General features: G+C 46.0%; 1 protein-coding gene across 24 annotated transcripts in view; it reads right to left on the bottom strand.

Moving 5' to 3' along the window:
* Positions 1 to 19,512, bottom strand: part of LOC123494188 (uncharacterized) — a 53,988-nt gene extending 34,476 nt beyond the window's left edge. For 8 of the 24 annotated variants that reach the window (XM_045229070.1, XM_045229072.1, XM_073498013.1 and 5 more), the window contains exons 1-12: positions 18,531 to 19,512; positions 16,803 to 16,900; positions 16,604 to 16,706; positions 16,348 to 16,443; positions 15,670 to 15,740; positions 7,078 to 7,147; positions 6,717 to 7,003; positions 4,970 to 5,247; positions 4,303 to 4,857; positions 3,932 to 4,212; positions 2,995 to 3,379; positions 108 to 677 (exon numbers count right to left, since the gene is read on the bottom strand). In XM_045229070.1, the coding sequence (XP_045085005.1) occupies positions 7,130 to 7,147; positions 15,670 to 15,740; positions 16,348 to 16,443; positions 16,604 to 16,706; positions 16,803 to 16,900; positions 18,531 to 19,215 (1,071 nt within the window). In that variant the 5' untranslated portion in view covers positions 19,216 to 19,512 and the 3' untranslated portion in view covers positions 108 to 677; positions 2,995 to 3,379; positions 3,932 to 4,212; ... (2 more) ...; positions 6,717 to 7,003; positions 7,078 to 7,129. Of the gene's footprint in view, positions 1 to 103; positions 678 to 1,310; positions 1,434 to 1,820; positions 2,280 to 2,994; positions 3,380 to 3,931; positions 4,213 to 4,302; positions 4,858 to 4,969; positions 5,248 to 6,716; positions 7,004 to 7,077; positions 7,148 to 15,285; positions 15,741 to 16,347; positions 16,444 to 16,603; positions 16,707 to 16,802; positions 16,901 to 18,530 lie in introns of those variants that run through there. The other 16 variants (XM_073498015.1, XM_073498017.1, XM_073498018.1 and 13 more) reach the window with 16 other exon arrangements.
* Positions 19,513 to 19,885: the final 373 nt, after the last annotated feature.

Raw genomic sequence — 19,885 nt, 5'->3', positions numbered from 1 at the left:
TGATGAGGCAGTGCAAAGTTGATGCTACTAGTTTGTCATTACAAACATGTAGAACAAAAAACAACAATATAACTCTCAGTAAAAAAATGCAAGTGAAACGTACGTACAGCCAGATCATGGATACGTTCCTCCTCAGGTCTTTTCTGCAATATAACTCTCTCAAACAGAACTGCTGATGGTTGATAGCTGGCTAAAGGATACTGATTCATTGAAGTTGCACTTGGACTATATGGAACAATTTGACTGTTTTGATCTCTATCATGCATTGTCTCATTTACTTCATCAATTTCGGTTACCTCTCGTGAGAGCACCAGCCTGTTCTGATGGCATCAGCTGTTTATTTTTCTCAGGTGTGAGCTGTTTGTTTTTCTCAGGCGTCAGTTATTTGTGTGCTCCTGTGCTTTCATCATCATCATCCGAATCAAGAACTATTATGTCACTCTTTTTCTGTTCTCTTTACTCGATAGAATTGGCCATATTAGTTTTAACACTCGGCCCATAACTCAGAGCGGGCTCGGGCAGAGTAGAAAGGAAAGTAAACAATTGGACCTTCTGAGCATACAAGCTGTCCCACTCCTCGGTAACACTGCCACATCCCCAACTGCGAATCGTATTTGCAGTAAGTGAAAGATTATTGAAGGGGTCGGAAGGCTTTCTTTTTCTGCGGTAATACATGCCTACAGAAACAGATGACTAATTAGTTATTATCATATAAGAGAGAAGAAATAAATTTGCACCAGCAATGGAAGTAGCACTTCTGCTGATGTTGCATATAAGCCCCATGCAAGGTGGACATTTAAAATGTGGGATGCGTACAAGGCAATCATAAGTAGAAGCACAGACAGTTACATGTGGAGAACTACAATGATCATAAAATGCAGCGGCCATTATGTAGTAGTCAACCCACTAATTGTTTAACACAAGCATAGTAATTGATGAACAAATAGGCACCTTATTCATCAATTCTTTCTCCTAGGTTTACTAGGTATCTTTATTTTTGGCATCAAGCTCTGTATTTCACCTGGTACAATCCAATTCAAGTAGTAATGAAACTTTATGCATAAAGCTAGTAGCTAGCAGCTACTAGAGATACACTAGAAATATCACCTACAGTACATTCGGTCCAAATTCAAATGCTGTTCTTTGCTTCTAATCATGCACAGAATACCCAGAAAAGGAGCGGATATTCATTTCTGAGCTCGGGCTCAGATGCTCCTGAAATCAGCATCATACGCTCGCATTTAGATCTGTGCCATCACCTGTGTTTTTCATCCGTATATCACGTATGCTGAATTAAAATAAGCCCAGACCTGGTACGCATTGAATGCGACGGAAGCTACAACTGTAGATGCAGATCAGGTAGGCCTCAAACGGCTCAGTCATTTTTCTGAGCCGATCTGAGCGTCTCCGTCCACGAAGTCAGTAACGTCCAACTGCACCAACCCCGTCATAAATGAATACCACATGATTTATTATACAGCTAAAAAAAGGCACTTGCTTAACCTTAGTGTTTTCACATCAAAACTGTCCCAAGTACCAATCACGTTTTCAACCAAAAATACAAGGCATTAACAGCCACACACTCCTACGTTGACCAATGAAGTGATCAAAACACGTGAAAAGGAAAATACGATGACACTCGCCACCAGGACGCCTTTTCCTTATGACTACGAGATTACCATGATAACATCCGGTGGTGCAAGTGGCTATGTTAGTACTGTTGTAAAATGAATCACAATCAATCTCATGTGTAGTTCATTATAGGTACATCTCTACAGGCAGAACCATCTCTCAGGTGGTGCGTGTGGCGAAGCTAGTAGTGCTGCAAAATGAATGAACATCAATCACATGTGTAAATATTCATTATAGGCACATCTCTACATGTGTGCATACATAGTCAGACATATTTCCTACAGGATTTGACAGTGAACACTGCCATGAAGTGTCGTAAGACAAAGCTTAACAAAATCCACAAAGACAGCACTGCCTTTTGGATAAGATTCTATAACCTGAAATGAAATGTAACCTCAACGAAGGAAAATACACGATATGGTGACATCCACAACATACGACCTCCCAATAAAACTTGATTTCCCTTGGGGGAATGCTCCTGCCTCAGTCCCAAGCCTTACGGCTCCACAAATAAAATAACGGCACACTGCAACCAATCTTCAGCAAGATTGCCAAAAGAGTGACAGCAAGCAATCCTTACAAGGAAACCGCAGTTCTACACACCGTCATTAGCAGATTCTTAAAAAGAAGTTCAACATATGGACCTTCTGCAAAATGGACATGGACGTGTGAACTATACCACTGCTAAGGCAACTAAAAAGCACAATAAATACGGTAGTACGGATATTATCGAGTACCTAACTATTTAGTTACTTATTTTGTTGATAGCTGATTTAATACCGAATAAAAGCTGTTAGTTGCAGCTTAGTCCAAAGATAGGTTTCGACATGAGATGATTTCGGATAACAAGGAACAATTTTTTAGTATATGAAATAATTTGCTTTATACGTATATCTTGTATGAGGCAAAGCAGGTAAACTATCCAAGACACCAGAGTGAGAAACATTCATGGAAAAGATTGGCAATATCAATAAGCAGCAAAAACACTATGTTTAGTACTCCCTCCATCCAAAAGTAAGTGTCGCTGATTTAGTACAACTTAGTCAGAAGGTTGTTTTAGAAAAATTAGTTCCACCAAAATTTAGAACAACTTGATGTGCATGAAGAACATTTAACACCTTAGCCACAAACTACTTTTGATGCCTAATTTAGTGGCAATTATAATCCATATCGTCTGGGCAGTGGAAGTATAAGTGTGATGTAGCAAAGAATAGTCTACCTGAAACTGAATTGTTTATTTAACAAGTGACATGGGAACCCTACCTTACATCATTACTAAGCTTTTCATGTGAAGAAAAAACATCAGCAACTATCCCAAAGAATATAATATTTGCTCATATTGCTGCAGCAAAAATTACATACCAATCAGTTGATTCTGCAAGTAAATTTTGAATAGGAAGCGCTCATTCCCAGATATCCGTGAGAGTCCAGGTGTGCAACGACGAAAATGGTGTTCGTATTCTTTCCTCAAATTTATTTGTTGCCAAATTTCTGCAAGAGAGTTTTCAACCCAACTAAGGAGATGAATAAAAAAAGGCAAGAAGAATGTAGAAGTATTCTAATGTTTAGAGGCAAAGTGGAAGGGGTCGAAGCACGGAAAACCAAATTCAAGTATTTTTGTTGTCTGAGACTTTGAGCGACTCTGGAGCAATGCTTCCACCTTCAGACCGAATCCCCACCATGAGAAGAATCCATCATGAGAGGTGGCACACTTGCAGATGACTTCCAACGGAACCCAGCACTGTACCTGTAGAAGATGGGAACTGTTTCAATTAATATTTTCATTAGGAAAACAAATGCAATGGTATACAACATTTGCACTGGTTACTTTCTGCAGATTAGAGATAAGTATTTTCCTTGACTCCAAAATTGCATTTATACAATGCATGGCCAAGAGGTTCATGGAACACTCCAATTGCTCCTGTAGCAGTCAACCGATGGATACTGAACTCCATAAACTCCGTATACATAACACATAAATTAGTCCATAACTTTAAAATACATCATATGACCCCCCCCCCCCCCCAAAAAAAAAATATTGTACAAAATTATTTCTCATGGACATAAGAACCGATCATTCACAATGAAATTCGCATACTCAAATATGGATACATCTCACTACCATCACATTTCTTCAAATCTCAAAATCAAGTTTATGTTAATTCTCAATCTCCTTAATTTGTATTAAATCTATTCCTCAACCCCCTTTATCACAGGACCTTGGTTTGAAGAAACGGATGCATAATACTTCAATAGGACAGCTGGGAACCAAAAGAAATTAAGAGAGAAGAAGCCTTACAGGTGTAGGGGCGCAAGGGGGTGAGGGACGGCTGGGACTGGGAGGGGGCATCACGGGTTCAGACTGAATCTGAGGTGGAGTTCGTCAGGAGATGGCGCACATGGAGGAGAAAGGCCTGGCACGATTCGGACGGCGAACGGAGGGGACAACTCGAGATGGCCGACGCCCCGGTATGGGGGCAGATAGCGAGCCACCACATGGTGACTCCCTAATCTGGACGGGGCAAGGAAGTGCAGCAGGTGGAGGAGAAGCCGGAGCAGAGCGGGGCAACGGCGGAAAACCTAATAAAGCACAGGGACGCTCAACATCAGAACCAAAAATGTGAAGAAAATAATCAGGATGCACCAAAGAAAAATCTCGCGAGAGAATACCCGCAGATCGGCGACGAAGAACCCCGCTGGACAGCGCCCGCCGCCCGCCCGCCGGAAACCCTCCTTCCACAGAACATCACCAACAGACGCAACCTCTGAGACAGAGCCTGAGAAGTGAATCCACAGCAGCCGACCAAGCAGCCTCCCCCGCCACCGTGACACACCGCCCCAGCCGATCTCCCTCTCTACCGCAACAGAGAACTCTCAGCGGCCCACAGGCATGCGCGCCACCCCATCTCACGTCCAGCGCCGCCGGCCCGCCGCCCACCTCACCCAAATCGCAAGGGAAAAAGAATACTGTCCTGTACACCTTATCTGATCCGCGGCTCGGGATAAATGACAACGTTCTGGTCCGCGTCCGCCGTTTTCCCAATACGATCTGGTCCCACCAAAGAGGTACTGTTCTATACTGTATATTCCCGCACGGCCCTTTTCTCCACTCCCGCGTCAGACGCCACAGGCCCATTTATTCGGATCCCAAGGCCGAACTGGACCGCGACGATTTCGGGAGCAGCTGAGCTCAGGCACCGAATCGCCACACCCGAAAAGGAGTCTCTAAAGAAAAGAAAAACACAAAGGTGATGCGAGTGTAAAGGGCAGTGGAAATACTTCAACTGGGCAAACTATATTCACACTAGCATTACAAAGAGCAAAGTTGCTTCAGTACCTACAAATATACAACCTTGCAAACAACAATGTACTAGCAGGAAACAGATCACCACAATAACACCCATGACCGTATCCAGCATAGCAAAGAACAATACTCATGAAACAACCAGAAAGTGGAAACCTGCCAACTGATGTGGTCTCGTTTGCTTTTTATGTCTTGGATGAATAGCAATGTCTAACACAATGAGTTCTTCAGCGACTCTTAACATCACCAACGACAATATTGTCAAAATCCTTTCAACGCATTTCACACAAATATGATCTTGAACTTGATGCCTGACATGAGGTAAACATAATGTCAATTGATTGTTCCAATGGTACATTTAAATTTCATGAATGACATGAAAAACATTGAAAATAATGCATGGCAACAATGCATGGCAATAATACATTTAAGTTGGTTGAACAGACCAGCTTATTGAGCAAATTTTTGCACAAACTATTCAGTTTCAAAAACAAAAAATATTTAAGCACAAACTGCATGAACCACATCCTACCATTGTTTATCCTCGCATACCTGCCATTTTTATAATGCATGGCAACAATGCACCTAAAAAAAGTGGTGCTTCCACTTTTGAAGAAGCAACATTCTTGACCATTTCTTCCACAACACTAGATGACATGGAACGCAGGCAGTGACAGCCAAATCAAGATTTTTTTGGGGGACCAACAAGACTGTAAAGGGATCAAGATCCGATATGACCGCTGATTCTCGTAACACTCACTAAAAGATATTCATACATACTGATAAATATAAGGGCCTTTTTGAGATAAGAAAATCCCAAGTTGTCAATTGAGGAGATGGTGATTTATTTAACTTATCATGCAGCTTGACAACAAATATCCAACTAATGCCAAAATGGCAATCAGTCATGCTCTCAGTAAAATACCGGAAGGGTACTAAAAGGAAACAGGAACCAGATTTATTAAACTATTAACTGATGCATGAAAAGAAACGGTGATACGACATAGCAGCATGCAAACCCTAAGCTAGATCGACCAGATTGGCGTAAGCACTATTGACGAATCCAATTTTTTACAATTTACAATATAGTTGATCATAAGAGATCCATTTCAAAGCTCTTTAGAACAATAGTAGAAATATGTGCTGACAGATGTGTGGTAATGTTTTAAGCAAAAACAAGGCGACACTAAACCCAAAGGTCAAACTGCTACCAGCACTGTAGAAAAGAACACCAGAACTCCATCCTATAACTGTCCTAGGATTGCCTCAAAGCTTTAACAGAAAAACTTAGGCTAAGGAAACAATAATCTGCCATGCTTCTGTTCTATATTCTCGTTAACAAATCCAAACATGTATTAGTCTACAAAACCTAATGTAGTGATGCTCAAAAACAGCTAAAATCTAACAATCAACAATATCTCAAATATCCCTGTTAAGCTAGAAAACAACCACAGGGTTGACTATTAAGCTTCCCAGAAAAATATTTGAAGATAGGGCTATACTGCTACTGTAGCCCTATGTTTTTTGTAGACATAACAGAAAGCCTAGGCGTACACAAAGCCAACAAACAGATAATCGCATAAGCTACAACCATAAGCATCAACAAAATCTATTGTATAAACTACTAACATAAGCATCAACAAAATCTGATACGATTCCATTTATCTATGCTAAACTACCACATCTATTACCGTTGTCCCTTGCACTTTTATATGAATCTCAAGGAACAAAACAAAAAATTAATCTACATAGGAGAAATGAGCAGTAAACAAGCACAAACCAAAGTCAGGACGTTGACGCTTTGAGTGGATGGGGGGAGCGGAGGTAATGGTTGTCCCGTCATGTATCCGGCCTGTAGAGGCTGATGCGCCATCATTGACTGAAGTGCAATTGTACGAAGACAGATCCGCTATCATGGTTGTCAGGTCCGCCTTGTAGACAGTGCTACATAATGGAAGGCGTGCCAACACAGATCCGCTATCATGGATTGAGCGGCAGCGGTGCAACACAGGTCCGCCTTGTAGACAGTGCTACATAATGGAAGGCGTGCCAACACAGCTACCATTTCTTTTAGATGAATGAAGAACAACATCAAAGCCAGCAGACGTTAAATATATAGAGTACAAAATTAATGCACATACCTCAGCAAAACACAAGGGCCTTCATCTTATGGTTTCCCATTAGCATACAGAACTACAAAAGGCAGCAGATCTGTACTCCTCACCGTACACACAGGAGCCAGACCAGGCAGAAGTTAGAATCGCATGACAATATCACATGGTCAAATTTGAGCACAAACATGTAAGTGCCCCATCCTACCAATATTTATCCTCACATACTTGTTTTCAAAATTCTTTTACGCATGGCAACACTATACCTAAAGAAGTGGTGCTTCCACTTTTGGACAAGCATCATACATGTAGTCGTTTATTCTTTACAATTTCTTCGACAAAAAAACAAACTTGAGTTCATCCAAACACACTTGACAGAAGAAAGAAACCCTAGCCGCCAACAAGAGCAATCTCCTCTCCCCTCAGCCTCCGGCCATCGATCCGTCGCTGCAGCGCGGAGGGGAGAGGATTCTCTTCTCTCATCCTTTGTGCAGTAGGTTTTGGTCTCATAGTGCCATCGCTCCTACCCTGATGCCGGTGTCATCTCGAATAGAAGTCCTCCGGGATTGGCAAAAACAATTTGAAGGAAAATATGACATCGATAGTTTTCGCCCCTTCGTCTCGCCCGCTCCCGCGAGCGGGGAGGCGAACCCTAGCGCCTCCAGCCCCTTCTCCCCCCCCCCTCCCCTCCTCCTCCCTCGCCGCCGCCGGCACGCGCCGTCCGGCGTCTGTGGCAGAGGGGCCTCCTTCCCCTTCCTCGCGATGGGCTAGCGCGGGACAGCTGCATCGAGCGGAGGTGTGTGGCTCTGCAGGACGGCATGGCGGTCGGGCGGGGGCGTCCTGGTGCGGCGGCGTGGGCGGCTGCGCGTCAGGGCGTGCCCGTGCGTGCTGGCGGCGGCGGTTGTCCCCGGCCCAGATCTGGCTGGCAGCCAGTGGGCGGCGCGGGCTGAGGGCGCCCCGGCCTGGCGTTCCTGGGAATCGGGCGGCGGTGCTGGCAGCGAGGTGACCGGCGCTTCGGCGGCTTGGTGGCGGTGGTGGCAGTGCGTGCTGGCTGGATCTCACGTTTTCCGGCGGGTTTGTCCTGGATCTGGCGCTGGGATCCGGGTGGGCGGCACGGGTGTGGCAGCGGCCTGGCGTAGCTGTTGCTCTAGCCGTGGGCGGCGGCGCGCGGAGGTCCGACACGATGGCCTCCCGGGGACGCGGCGGCTACACGGTGGCTCTGCCCGCGGCAATGGTCAGCTTCACTCCGGCGTCGGCTCGTCTGCGGTCGGACCGTGTCGACCTTCGCTCCATCTCCTCGTCGTACGGGCAATTCTTTAGTCCAAGGGCTGGCCCTCTCCCAGCTGCGGTCCATCGCTCGTCTCGCGCCCGAGGCTGCAGGACCGAGCTCGTCTCGCGCCTGGCAGCAGGACCGAGCTCATCTCGCGCCCGGCGGCAGGATCAAACTCGTCTCGCGCTCAGGGCTGCAGGACGGGGCAATGGAGGCCAGTTTTGGCCGGCCTATTGGGTGTCAGCGCTGGGGGGCCGTCCAGGGGTGCGAAAGGCGGGGCCTTTCCGCTCGTCTCTTGGGTTGGGGTAGCGGCGGGTCTCGGGTCAGGTGGTGCCTAGGTCTTGGATGCCAGGGCGGCGGCCCTGGTGGTGATAGCGCGGTGCATTTGGGCAGAGCCCGCGGCTTGGTGCTGCCCGGTTGCCCTGGTTGTGTGGGCGGCGTGGCAGCTGGGGTGTGGCGTTCGGTGGCGGAGTGTTGGCCGGGTGGAAACCTGTTCTTACTTCGGACGGACCGGCGGCGGCGAAGCTCGTTCCCTTCTTGAAGGCGTCGTCGCGGCTTTCATCGTCCATCGTGTTGCTCCAGGGGAAACTCTGATCCTCGGATCGGGCGGTGGCAGCGCTCCGATGTCATATCCTTCCTGAAGGCGCCTTCTTGGAGTCCACAGATCATCGTATGTGGCTTCATCTCTTCATATAGGGGTGGTGTTGTTGCGCTCAGCGCCTGTGTATCATGCCTTGGGTGTGTGTGTTTGTTGTGGTGGCGTGCATTTGAGGATGTTTGGTGATCATTGCTTTATATATAAAGCGGGGCGGAAGCCTTTTTCGATAATAGAAGTCCTCCGGCTCCAATCCCGTCTCGGTGATGCGCAGCGTTGTTGAGGTGCCTGGAAGTTTTTCTCCCCATTTCTCTTTATGGACGACGGGCTGGTTGTAACAGCCCCAAAATTGGGTTATCAATTTTTGTGCCGTTATTCTCTCGTGGCACTCATTTTCAAAATTTTCTCCTGAGTTTGCTGGATGACTCTGAGAAATTTTGTCATTTCCAACCTTTCAAAACCTTGCTCATGTCTTTGTCAGTGGGCAAGACCTCCTTTGCATCATCTCAAACCCTCTCAAACCCTAAATTCCAAATTTTTGGAATTTGGATATGTCCTTTGTGCTTACAAAGGAGCCATCATTTTCCTTGATCTGTTGATCCTCCCAATTGTTTCCAGAGATCCTCCTATCTTTCTGAACCTTGGATATGCAAAAATATTGCTAAGTCCCATGCAATATTTTTGAATTGTGATTTATTCCTTTTCTTGCCTTTCTGAGGAATAAAATCCAAAGGCATAGCTAGCCATCTCCTAAATTCATGAGAATTGGTGGAGTTGATACTCATGCCTAATCCAAGCTCTGGCAAGTATATTGGCCATAATTAAATAAGGAAAATTGCCTTTTCCTATTTAATGCCAATATAGCATTTCTGCCATTTTCCAAAGGAACTACTATTTTTATAGCAGAGAAAATTCCCACATAAATTGTGGAGCTTGTCCTTGCTATATAATCACTAGTTCCATCCTAATCTCATGTTCCTCAGTTCAAAAATTTGGCACATGATCCAATGCAAGTTTCTCCCTTCTCTGAAATTTTGCAAAGGAAGTGCTTTATTCCTAATTCCTATGGAGCTGCAATTTGGCAGGGTGATTAACATTGTTAAATAACCCATGGATGCCAAATATGAGCTCAATCCATTCATCCTAGCTCCCTGTGCAATTTTTCAAAGTTTCTGACCAGAATACAACTTTGTGAAGGAAGTACCTTCATAGAGTTTCCAAATGGGATGAATTGCCATCCTCTCCTATATCCTAAATCATTCGCCTCCACCCAAATTCAGTTCATTTCATTGAACTATGTGAGCACAGGAGCAATTCTTGGTTTCTGTCCAATTTTTCAGTTTGTGAAGCAAGTGCATTTTATATTGCTCCATTATGGCTGAAAATATTCCCAGGTCTTCTCATATCAATATAACCTATCTCCACAAGATTTTGGCTCATTTCATCTAGCCAATTGCCCTGAGGATTTTTCTGAAGTTTTTGGACAGAAATGATAGCTATGAAGGAAGTACCATTTTGGCAAGTCCATTTGGTACGAAAGTTTTACAGCATCATTGTATGTCCAAATAATCAGGCTTTGCCAAGATTTAACTCAATCCATCACTCCTAGTGAGTGCTCCTTCATGATTTAGTTTCTGGGTCAGATTTAGCAGTTGTACAGCAACTATGCTAAATACTTGACCAAATGACCTCATAATTACCAGGACCGTAGTCCTTTCTACCCTAAGCCTCTCAGACATCAAATTTACCTTTTACCCTCTCTGGTTTACTCTCTAGGATGTGGTCAAGTTTGCAACAGCAAACTTGTGCAGCTTGGTTTACTCAGCTCAATTTGTCTCTGCCCGTTTACTTACCGTAGTAACCCTCTCTCTTCGAAGGACTACGCGGTAGACATGATCTGGCATCAGTAAAAAATCCGGAGCGCGCATTGTCCGTGGTGACCACGAGGGCAGCCAGCCAAAACGGTGGTCTAGCCACTGTTGTCGTCGGCAGCGCTGCTCCGACCAGCTCTGGCCTCGCCATTAATGTCCTACAGCTCCCCCTCGACGTCTTCTTCCCCCTGGACCTCTGGCCCCCTCTGTTTTCTTCTCCGGCGAGCCGTGCCAACGACCGAAACAGTGCGCTCCTGTGCGTCATCTCCTTCCTCCCCGATGTCCTCTTCCTCCGTTTGTCCGCAAGCGTTGCTCGATTCCGTGAGCCTCTGGCGCTCGTCCTCACCCTCCTCGTCGCCTTCCCGTGCGCCCCCGTGACTGCTGCGGCCGACAGAGCCGTGGCCGGACTCGCTAGGTGGTGACCGGCTCGGTGCTCCCCGCCTCGGCTATATATAGCCCGTCCGCGACCCTCCCCGAGCAAGCCAGCTCTCTCAAACCCCTCCCCCCTCCCTCCAGAGCACGCCAGTGCCCGAGCCCGACCGAATCCCTCGCTGGAGCGCTCGGATTTCCGGCGAGCCCGCCACTCTGCTCCGCCGCCCTATACCACACCCGAGCTTCCCCGAGCCCCGCGCGCATCATGGATGGATGCGCCACATCCCGGCGACCCTCCCTAGCTCGCCGCCCTTCCGTTTCCCCCACCGGAGCCCCGTGTCCACCCGAGCTCGAAGCCCCACTCCGCCGCGTGCCTCGCTGCTTCTGCTACAACGCTCGTCGACGGAAGAGGGTATCACCCCGAGATGCGCCTCTTCATGCTGAGCATCTGGGTAGGTCGGCCATCGCGAACGGTGGCCGGAATCGCCGGCGATCGCCGTCGGGGCGGATGCCTCCCTCGGCCTCGCTCGATCCCGAGCGGGAGGAGGAAGAAGCCAGGCCAGGCGGGCCCCTTCCCGCGCGGCCCCACCTGTCGGCGACCGTAGGGCGTGGCCCCGCTGGCCACGTCGGATAAGTGGTGGCGCCCCCGCCGCGAAGTCGTTTTCCCCGCGCCAAAGCGCATTTCTGGAAAGTGCGCTTTCAATCTCAGAAAGCGTATTTTTCCTCTCCTTCGGCTGGGAATACGTTTCCCTCTCTGGAAGACGTATTTTCAGAAAAGACACGTTCTGTTTAAACTATCAGGGACCTGGTTGTAGAAGTATTTTTACAAACTAGTCCCTGAGCTTTAAACGTCTGTATCTTTTTACCCGTAGCTCCGAATCAGGTGATTCCAAAGCCCACGTCTTCGTTTCGTCGAGCCCGTTCCGTTGATATCATTTTCATAATGTTTTCACATAGTGAAAATGACCATTTTTCCCTTGCACGTAAACAGCCCCCTCCGAGAGAGAACTGTTTCCGGCAAATCTTTCCGCGATCGTTTCGCACTTCTTCCCGAAGTATTTATCGACCCCCAGGCAAGCCAACCTCTTATCATGAGCCCCGAACTTGCATGTTGACTTTGCTTGCACCTTGTGTGTGTGTAGTTGCAGTTGTTTCTTATCGTTTTCGGTTGCAGTCATTTCGTTATGCTTATCATGCATGCTTATGTTTTCATGATATCTTTGCCATGCTAATTAGAATGTTGTTATTGATATTGCCATGTCACTACTCTACTTTATTTTCATGACATCGTTGTAAATGCTATGATGATTGTAATGCACCGTTGATATGCTAGTATTTGGTATTGTCATGTTCTTTATGCTATAGTTGTCCACTTGAGAAGCTCAGTATTTTATTAAAGCATTTATATGATGCATGCTCATTGTTGCATTCATGTTCATGATGATGGAGAAGGAAATAAAATGACTTAATAATAACCAATCTCCTCCATCATCTATGGGATCGAGTCATAGTGCCACCAAACCGAACTTCTTCAGTGCAGCCACATTTTGCCTTTATGGGAAGGCCTTAATGCGATCTATTGTCATGCCTCTCGCCGGTGCCTCCAACTAGGGAAGGTTATGGGTATGCTTACCCTGATCAGGTAGGCGGACATAACCTTGTGTGCCCGTTGTTGAGATTATGGTACCGGGTCCCCTTGTGGGATCGTTTTGGCCACGACGGTGGTCGTTGTGTCTTTGGTAGACACGGGGCCACCCAGGACTAGCCCGGTGGGATTGAGTCGGAGTGGCCGGGAGAGTGTCGTGGCAGTAGGCTGGTTTCGTCGGAATGTCATTGGTCCACCCGAATGGGAAGACGAGGCCATGGGTTCCGTGGTGTGGGTACAGTGTGCTACCTCTGCAGAGTGTATTCAATCTATCGATAGTCGCGTCCTCGGTCATGGGCATAAGTTCGTAGTAGGTCCCACTATCAGGTCTTGGTCGAAATGGAGGATAAACCTGAAATAATTAAGCTGGTAAATAAAGATGTGATAACAAGAATATGGTGACTTGGACTATGAGATAGTCGTGAGAAGTCACGGCGATGGTTTGATATGATCACGAGACGAGGTCTCGGTGAGTGTCGGAGACCAAGTGTTGGTCGTGGTTGTGATCGCCGGAAAGATCACCGTTCGGTTGCGAGGCAACCCGTTGGTAAGAGAGTCCGAGGGACTCGGTGCACAAGTTTGGTTGCATTGCATGAGTAATATGTTGCATTTAAAAACCAAGGCAGAACAGAAGATGGTTGCATAAAGTTAACATGCTATGTCTGCATTGGATATATATTCGGTAGTTTATTTTCAGCATAGTTTCATGATGCCATGCCATGCTTTGATTGACATGTTAAATTATGCCATGATTGAGATGATATGCTATGTTTTGCCATTGCCATGTTAGAGGCAGGTTTTGATATGCCATGATTACTGCCATGTTAGTAGATGCTATGATATTGTTCATGCTTAGTTGATCTTTATCATGCCATGTTTAGTAATTGATATGAGATAGGCTGTTGCATGCGCTCGGTTCTTGCTTTGTCTTCTGCTTGTTTGGATGCTATGTATTTGGTTGTCTTGCAAGTACATTCAATGTACTGACCTGGCGTGTCATGCCAGTTTTGTAGGTCGTACCCGAATTGTTCGTTTGATCTGTCGTGCTAGGCCGTAACCTTGCCAGTCCTGTGAGTTGTGGAGCCCAGCCAGAGTTGTTATGCTGTCAAACCAAGACTTCCGCCGCCATTGAAATAGCCTTAGGGTTATGCCAGATAATTCTATTCATCAATGATGTAAGCTTATATACATGTATTTGATGAATATTCTTGTACCTGGAATGCTGTATTATGGACCTGTCGTGCGTCAGGTGTTATCCTGGGCTGGCGTGCGAAGGCCCCCTGTTCCATGCGGATCGGGGTGCCACACTGGTTATTTGTGTTGTCCGTCAGCATGGCTCCATGTGCATCATCAAGGCACATCACGTTCTTTACCAACCTCCTCTCTCAAGCATTTGCAAGCAAGAACGCTGACTTGGTCTGACGATGCTAGCCCCCATGGCATGTTGACACTGGTCTAGTTAGGGTCGCCCAGCCCTTCTCTTGAGCCAGAGATATATCTATATGTGTCGCCATGCAATTATATGCAGGCTAAAGAAGGTAAGCAGTGGACTAACCGAACTACATGTCAACATGGTCCTTAGATGCAGAAAGATTGTTTTGATATGATTCAGAAATTCCATACAACAGGGTCCTAGTCCTATGTAGTCAAATTTGAATGGCAAAAGAAACAACAATTTACTGGCCGTGCCAACTGCCAAGATAGCATACCAATACTAATGAGGGTCCTATTGTTTACCATTGCAAATTAAAAGATGTGCACACTAAATCTGCAGGTCTTCAAAGCTACTATGTTTAACTGTGGACAGCCATTGGCCTTTATACAAAGTCTCCAGCATGATGTCTTGTTCATACAAAATAAATAGATTACCAAACAATCTTCAGTTTATGTTGAAATGAGCGCATGACATGACCAGAGCGGAGAATTCATTAGAGGGATCCAGATAAGGCATGATGGGAAAATAGCTTGGTGCAGAACAAATCCAACAGCTAAATTAGAGCGTCAACTATAATGCACTAAGGCATGTTGGAATAACCAGAGGATTGCACAAAGAATCGAGGTCAAGAAACTAGGTGAACATTACAAACCTGCTGCAATTATTACTACTTCAACTGTTAAGTTACACAAGATAAGACTGGGTAGGCTCATTCATGTCAGGCCATTCCTCACAAGCTACATTGACTAGCACAGCGATTTTTCAATTGAGCGCCAAGGATTCGAGAGACTGGGGTTAAAAATGTAAGGAGAAGCCATAAAATGGAAGATGCATTATATGTTACATTACTCATGGCATATGGTTACTTGGTTGGCCAAAGTGTGATGGACACAATTGTGGCAATTTAGCCAGAAGAGCATGACAGGTGGGCTAGGTGACTTAAGTGATTATGAACCCAACAACAGAAAACATCTTTGGACAGAACAGAACTTTGCTTATCTTCAAGATAAGCACCTTAAAGAGCACCAGGCACATGCCATGTCATGGCCCTTGTGTAATCAACAATAAAACTATATTGACGTAATATGCCCACCAAACAGAAACCTTTTACTTTTGTAAAACATTGGTGATAAGAAACCTTCAGTTGCTCATAACTGTATTGTATGGGCCACGCAGACTAAAACCATGATAAGTTACGGTATGAAATGACAAACTAGAGCATCTCATACAACATTTAACCTAAAAAAAACAATTCCAGTTCTAATATAGGCTCATCATAGTGTATCAGGTAAAGCCTGAGAAACAATCAAGTTGTCCATTCTCACCCATGAGGTAACATAAGCAAGGAAGAATTTGCAAATTGAAGGTTTCCGATTGATATACAAGAAACTGAGACCCACGGGATTTATTGCCTAGCACGAGCCATCAGTTTACCTTGGACGGACCAGGAAGGAACTTGAGGTCCAATTTGACTGAGTACCGGTCATGCATGTCAAACAAATAACCTGCAAAAAGAAGCGCCATTGTTAGTTTCAAGCGCACAACCAAACAAGTGTCAACTTCGTGCTATAACACTGACATATTTTGGGATAGTGAGACACAGACAAAACAAGGGATTATGCTAACTGTAGAAAGTCTGAAATCAATCATATAGGAAAAAAAGTTGATGCACTAAAATACTAAAAAAAAGGAAAAATAGTACTAGGAATACGAGGCACTTGTCTCAATATTCAGGTAAAGGTTATCTGGCAGATGCTGGATATGAAATGAATAAATGCTACACTTATATTTGCAAGATGTGTGATATATAAACAATAGTTAACATGCAACCTACTGGAAGTGAAACATGGCAGAAAAGAATAGAGCAAAGGGATGTATTCTCTATTCTACATGCAGATTCTAGCATGTAAACTCTAGCTCAGTAAGAACAGGAAAGTTGTGCAAACAAACAATGAAACAATCACCAAGGGTTGACAAGTGCCGTAAGTACTTATGTAAGAGTCACAACTTAGGCACACTGATACAAAGGATGTGCAGACCAAAGCTCAAAAGAATTGGTAATCTAAGTATCAAGTATAGAATACTAGAATGTAAGGGACACAGTCGGCTCACAATGATGTAAGTCAGCATAAGCTATTACATGTCGATTATTATATCCTGTGTTGACCAGCCTTACTGCACAGAACCCAGTAAAAGGGCGAAATATATCTAGAGAAGCAAGAGTCAAGGAGCTGAAGCACTAAATGGTGCAAGCTAAAACACAAAAGGAAAGACTGAGACATAAGATTGGTAAGAACAGGAACATACAACATAATTCACTTATTAATAAAATGACAAATAAACTCAAAATAATAATAGCAAAGGATACGTGCAAGTTCCCGTCTAGTACAGCTGGGTGGGAAACCTTCAACATGTAAGGTGTTTGATGCGTCTGAAGGAAGATATGGCTCATAAGAACCAATACAAGGCATCTGTAAAGATGCACCATGTCGATTAAATAATTCCATACTTCACATTTACTGACAAAGCTGCTAGTCTTAATGAGGAACAAGGGATTATTGTGTTACCTCATTGTTTATGTAAGGCCCATAAGGCAGTCCCATTGATTCATCAAATCCAGGCATTTCCTGCTCCCAACCAGTCATCCGCGGTCCAAAAGGCATGCCTACAGAAGGGTGTAATAACTAAATTATATACATATATATATGTTACTGGGAAGGAATGAACTTCTAAAAGACACTGGGCGGCACGTGACTCGTGATTGCTAACAAATAGGGCTAAAGGGGGAAGGATCCCTCCCTTAACTGTCCACTGTTAGGTAGAAGTGAGACCACTCCGCCAATATACGTGGAGAGCACCCAAGCGGATAAGGTAGAAATGAGACCACTCCGCGAATAAACGCGTAGCACCCAATCGGAGTCCCTGTGGGGATTCAAACGCAGATGTGTAGGTTCAACAACCTGAACTCCTACCACTGGGCTAGCGCTCAGTTCTCTGATCATGATTGCTTGAAATTATTGATTATACCTACCATTTAAAAAGCAAGCCCAATAAAAAGAAACAGGACAACATTAACTAAAATGTGGATCTAACTAGATCACATATCAAGGAAGGGACATCCGGAGAGGGGGAAAAGGCAATCTCACTGTTACGGCGTTACCAATGTGGAAAGGGTTTAAATAAGTTAAAAAATGACGAGTATATCAACGTTTCAGTATCGTGCTAATGATGACCTCATTTCTCATCTATGAGGTTGAAATGGGCATATGCACACTGATTTTTCATAACACACATTAAAGATATTCACACATACTGATAAATGTAGGGAGCTTTTTGAGTAGATGGTGATTTATTTAACCTATCATGCAGCTCAACGACGACAACAAATATAAAACTAATGCCCAAATGACAATTAATCATACTCAATAAAATATTGGAAGGGTACTAAGAGGAAAGAGGAACTAGCTTTATTAAACTATTAATTGCTGCATCAAAAGTAAGGGTGCTATCGTGCTACGACGTAGCAGCATGCAAAACCTAAGCTAGACCGACCAGATTGACGTAAGTACTATTGACGAATTCCATTTTTTTAAGATTTATAATATATTTGGTCATATGAGGTCCATTTCAAAGCTCTTTAGAACAATAGTAGAAATATATGTGATGTCAGTTGTGCGCCAATGTTTTTAACAGAGCAAAAGCTAGGCAACACTTAATCGACATGTCAAAATGCTACCACCACCATATAGAAAAAGAATACCAGAACTCCATCCTATAACTATCGGAAAACTTAGGCTAAGGAAACAATAAGCTGTCATTAACAAATTCAAACCTCCAGTCTACAAACGTGATGCAGTGATGCTTAAAAACAGGTACAATATGACAATCAACAACATTTCGAATATTCATGTTGAACCATAAGAGAAACAACCACAGCGTTGACTATTAAGCTTCCCAGAAAAAACTCAAAGATATGTCTATACTGCTTGCTGTAATCGTATATATTTTATATTAGACATAATCGAAAGCCTGACCATACATATGGCTAACAAACAGACAATTGCATAAGCTACAACCATAATCATAAAAAAACATTGTATGAACTACAACCATAAGCACCAAAATCTACTCTATAAACTACAACCATAAGCATCAACAAATCTGATACAGTTTCATTTCTCTTTGCTAAACTATCACATCTACTACTGTTGTCCCTTAAACTTTTATATGAATCTGCAGGAATAAAACAAAGCATTAATCTAACAGAGGCAGAGCATTGAGCAGTAAGGACAAACCGAAGTAGTCAGGGCGGTGACGCTTGAGAGGAGGGGGACCAGCGGGCAAAGGCGGCCGTGCCATCATGTGTACGGCCTGTGGGAGATGCAGCGCCGTCATCGGTAAAGGGCTGGCACGCAACAGCGGGTGCCCCATCATGTATCCGGCGGATGGAGGCTGCAGCCCCGTCATGGGTTGAGGGCCGGCAGGCAACAGTGATTGCCCCATCATGTATCCGGCATCATGAATGAAGGATGGAGGACCGGCAGGGAAAGGCAGAGGTGCCATCACAGGTCTGCCTTGTGGGGGCACGGTAATGACCGGCTCCCGCAGGGAAATCGGCACCACCGTGTTTGCCCCTAGCATCACCAGATGCGTCACGGGGGGCCCTTGCGGGGGCGTCGGCGCGGGCATGTACGCGCCCTGCTGCGGGGCCGTCTTCATCACAGGCGTGCCTTGCGGCGGGGGCGGCTCCGTTATGTACGTGGCGCGCTGCTGCAGGGCCATCTCCGGCGCTGCTTGCGGGGGCGGCAGCGCCGTCAAAGACCCTTGCTCGGTCGGGAGCGCTCCAGGAACGCCGTCAATTCCCCCCGACGCGGCGGCCTGGTGGAGCGGGTCGGCGGCTAGCACGGGCGACTTGGGGACGGCCATGGCAGCCTGGTGGACCGGGTCGGAGGCGTACGCGGATGAGTTGCGGGCGACCATCTCTGGCGACTGGCGGCGGAGAGGGCAGGACGTGCCGGATCTATCCGCCGGAGTGGGGTAGGGTTTCGAGAGACGGCGGCGGGTGAGGGTCGGAGGAGGCGCGGGCTAGGGCTAGGGAAACGGGGCATCCTTATATGCGACGGCGCGCGCTCCGGGTTGCCGGTTTTGGCATCCGGCCGTGGCAGGTCGCCGTTGTGGAAGGAAACGCGGAAACGGCGAGGAGGTGCGGCGCGCGTGCCTGGCGAGTGTGAGCGCGCCGAGGCGGCAGTGCGAATGGGTGCGTGGGTTTCGCGTGCCGGGCCTGCGTGGGTTTCTGGTGGGTTGGGTCGTGTTCTCTGGCTTGCTTTCGGCGCAGGCCCAGATTGCAGGTGAAAGACTGTCCATGACACATGAATTTAGACGAACTACGACCACATCCGAGCAAATCCATCAAAGACAGATCCATCAAAGACACACCTTCCCACGCCCACCGACGATGCTAGATGCACCACCAGGGCGAGGGGCTAGGCTTATTTCATCTTCAGGGAGCCGTCGTCGTCTCGTCTTCCTGAGTAGAACACAAACCCTAAAAAAACTTGAATGAACATCTGAAAACGAAGCCCTTTCACCGGTAAGGACCGGGATCCACCACGCCGCCATGGCCCTAAGGCCACCGGAGACGAGGCGGACC

Source organism: Aegilops tauschii, chromosome 5, assembly GCF_002575655.3.
Source record: "Aegilops tauschii subsp. strangulata cultivar AL8/78 chromosome 5, Aet v6.0, whole genome shotgun sequence".
Lineage (NCBI taxonomy): Eukaryota > Viridiplantae > Streptophyta > Magnoliopsida > Poales > Poaceae > Aegilops > Aegilops tauschii.
The sequence above is the reverse complement of the archived record's forward strand: the minus strand, read 5'-3'. Positions and strand labels throughout refer to the sequence as shown.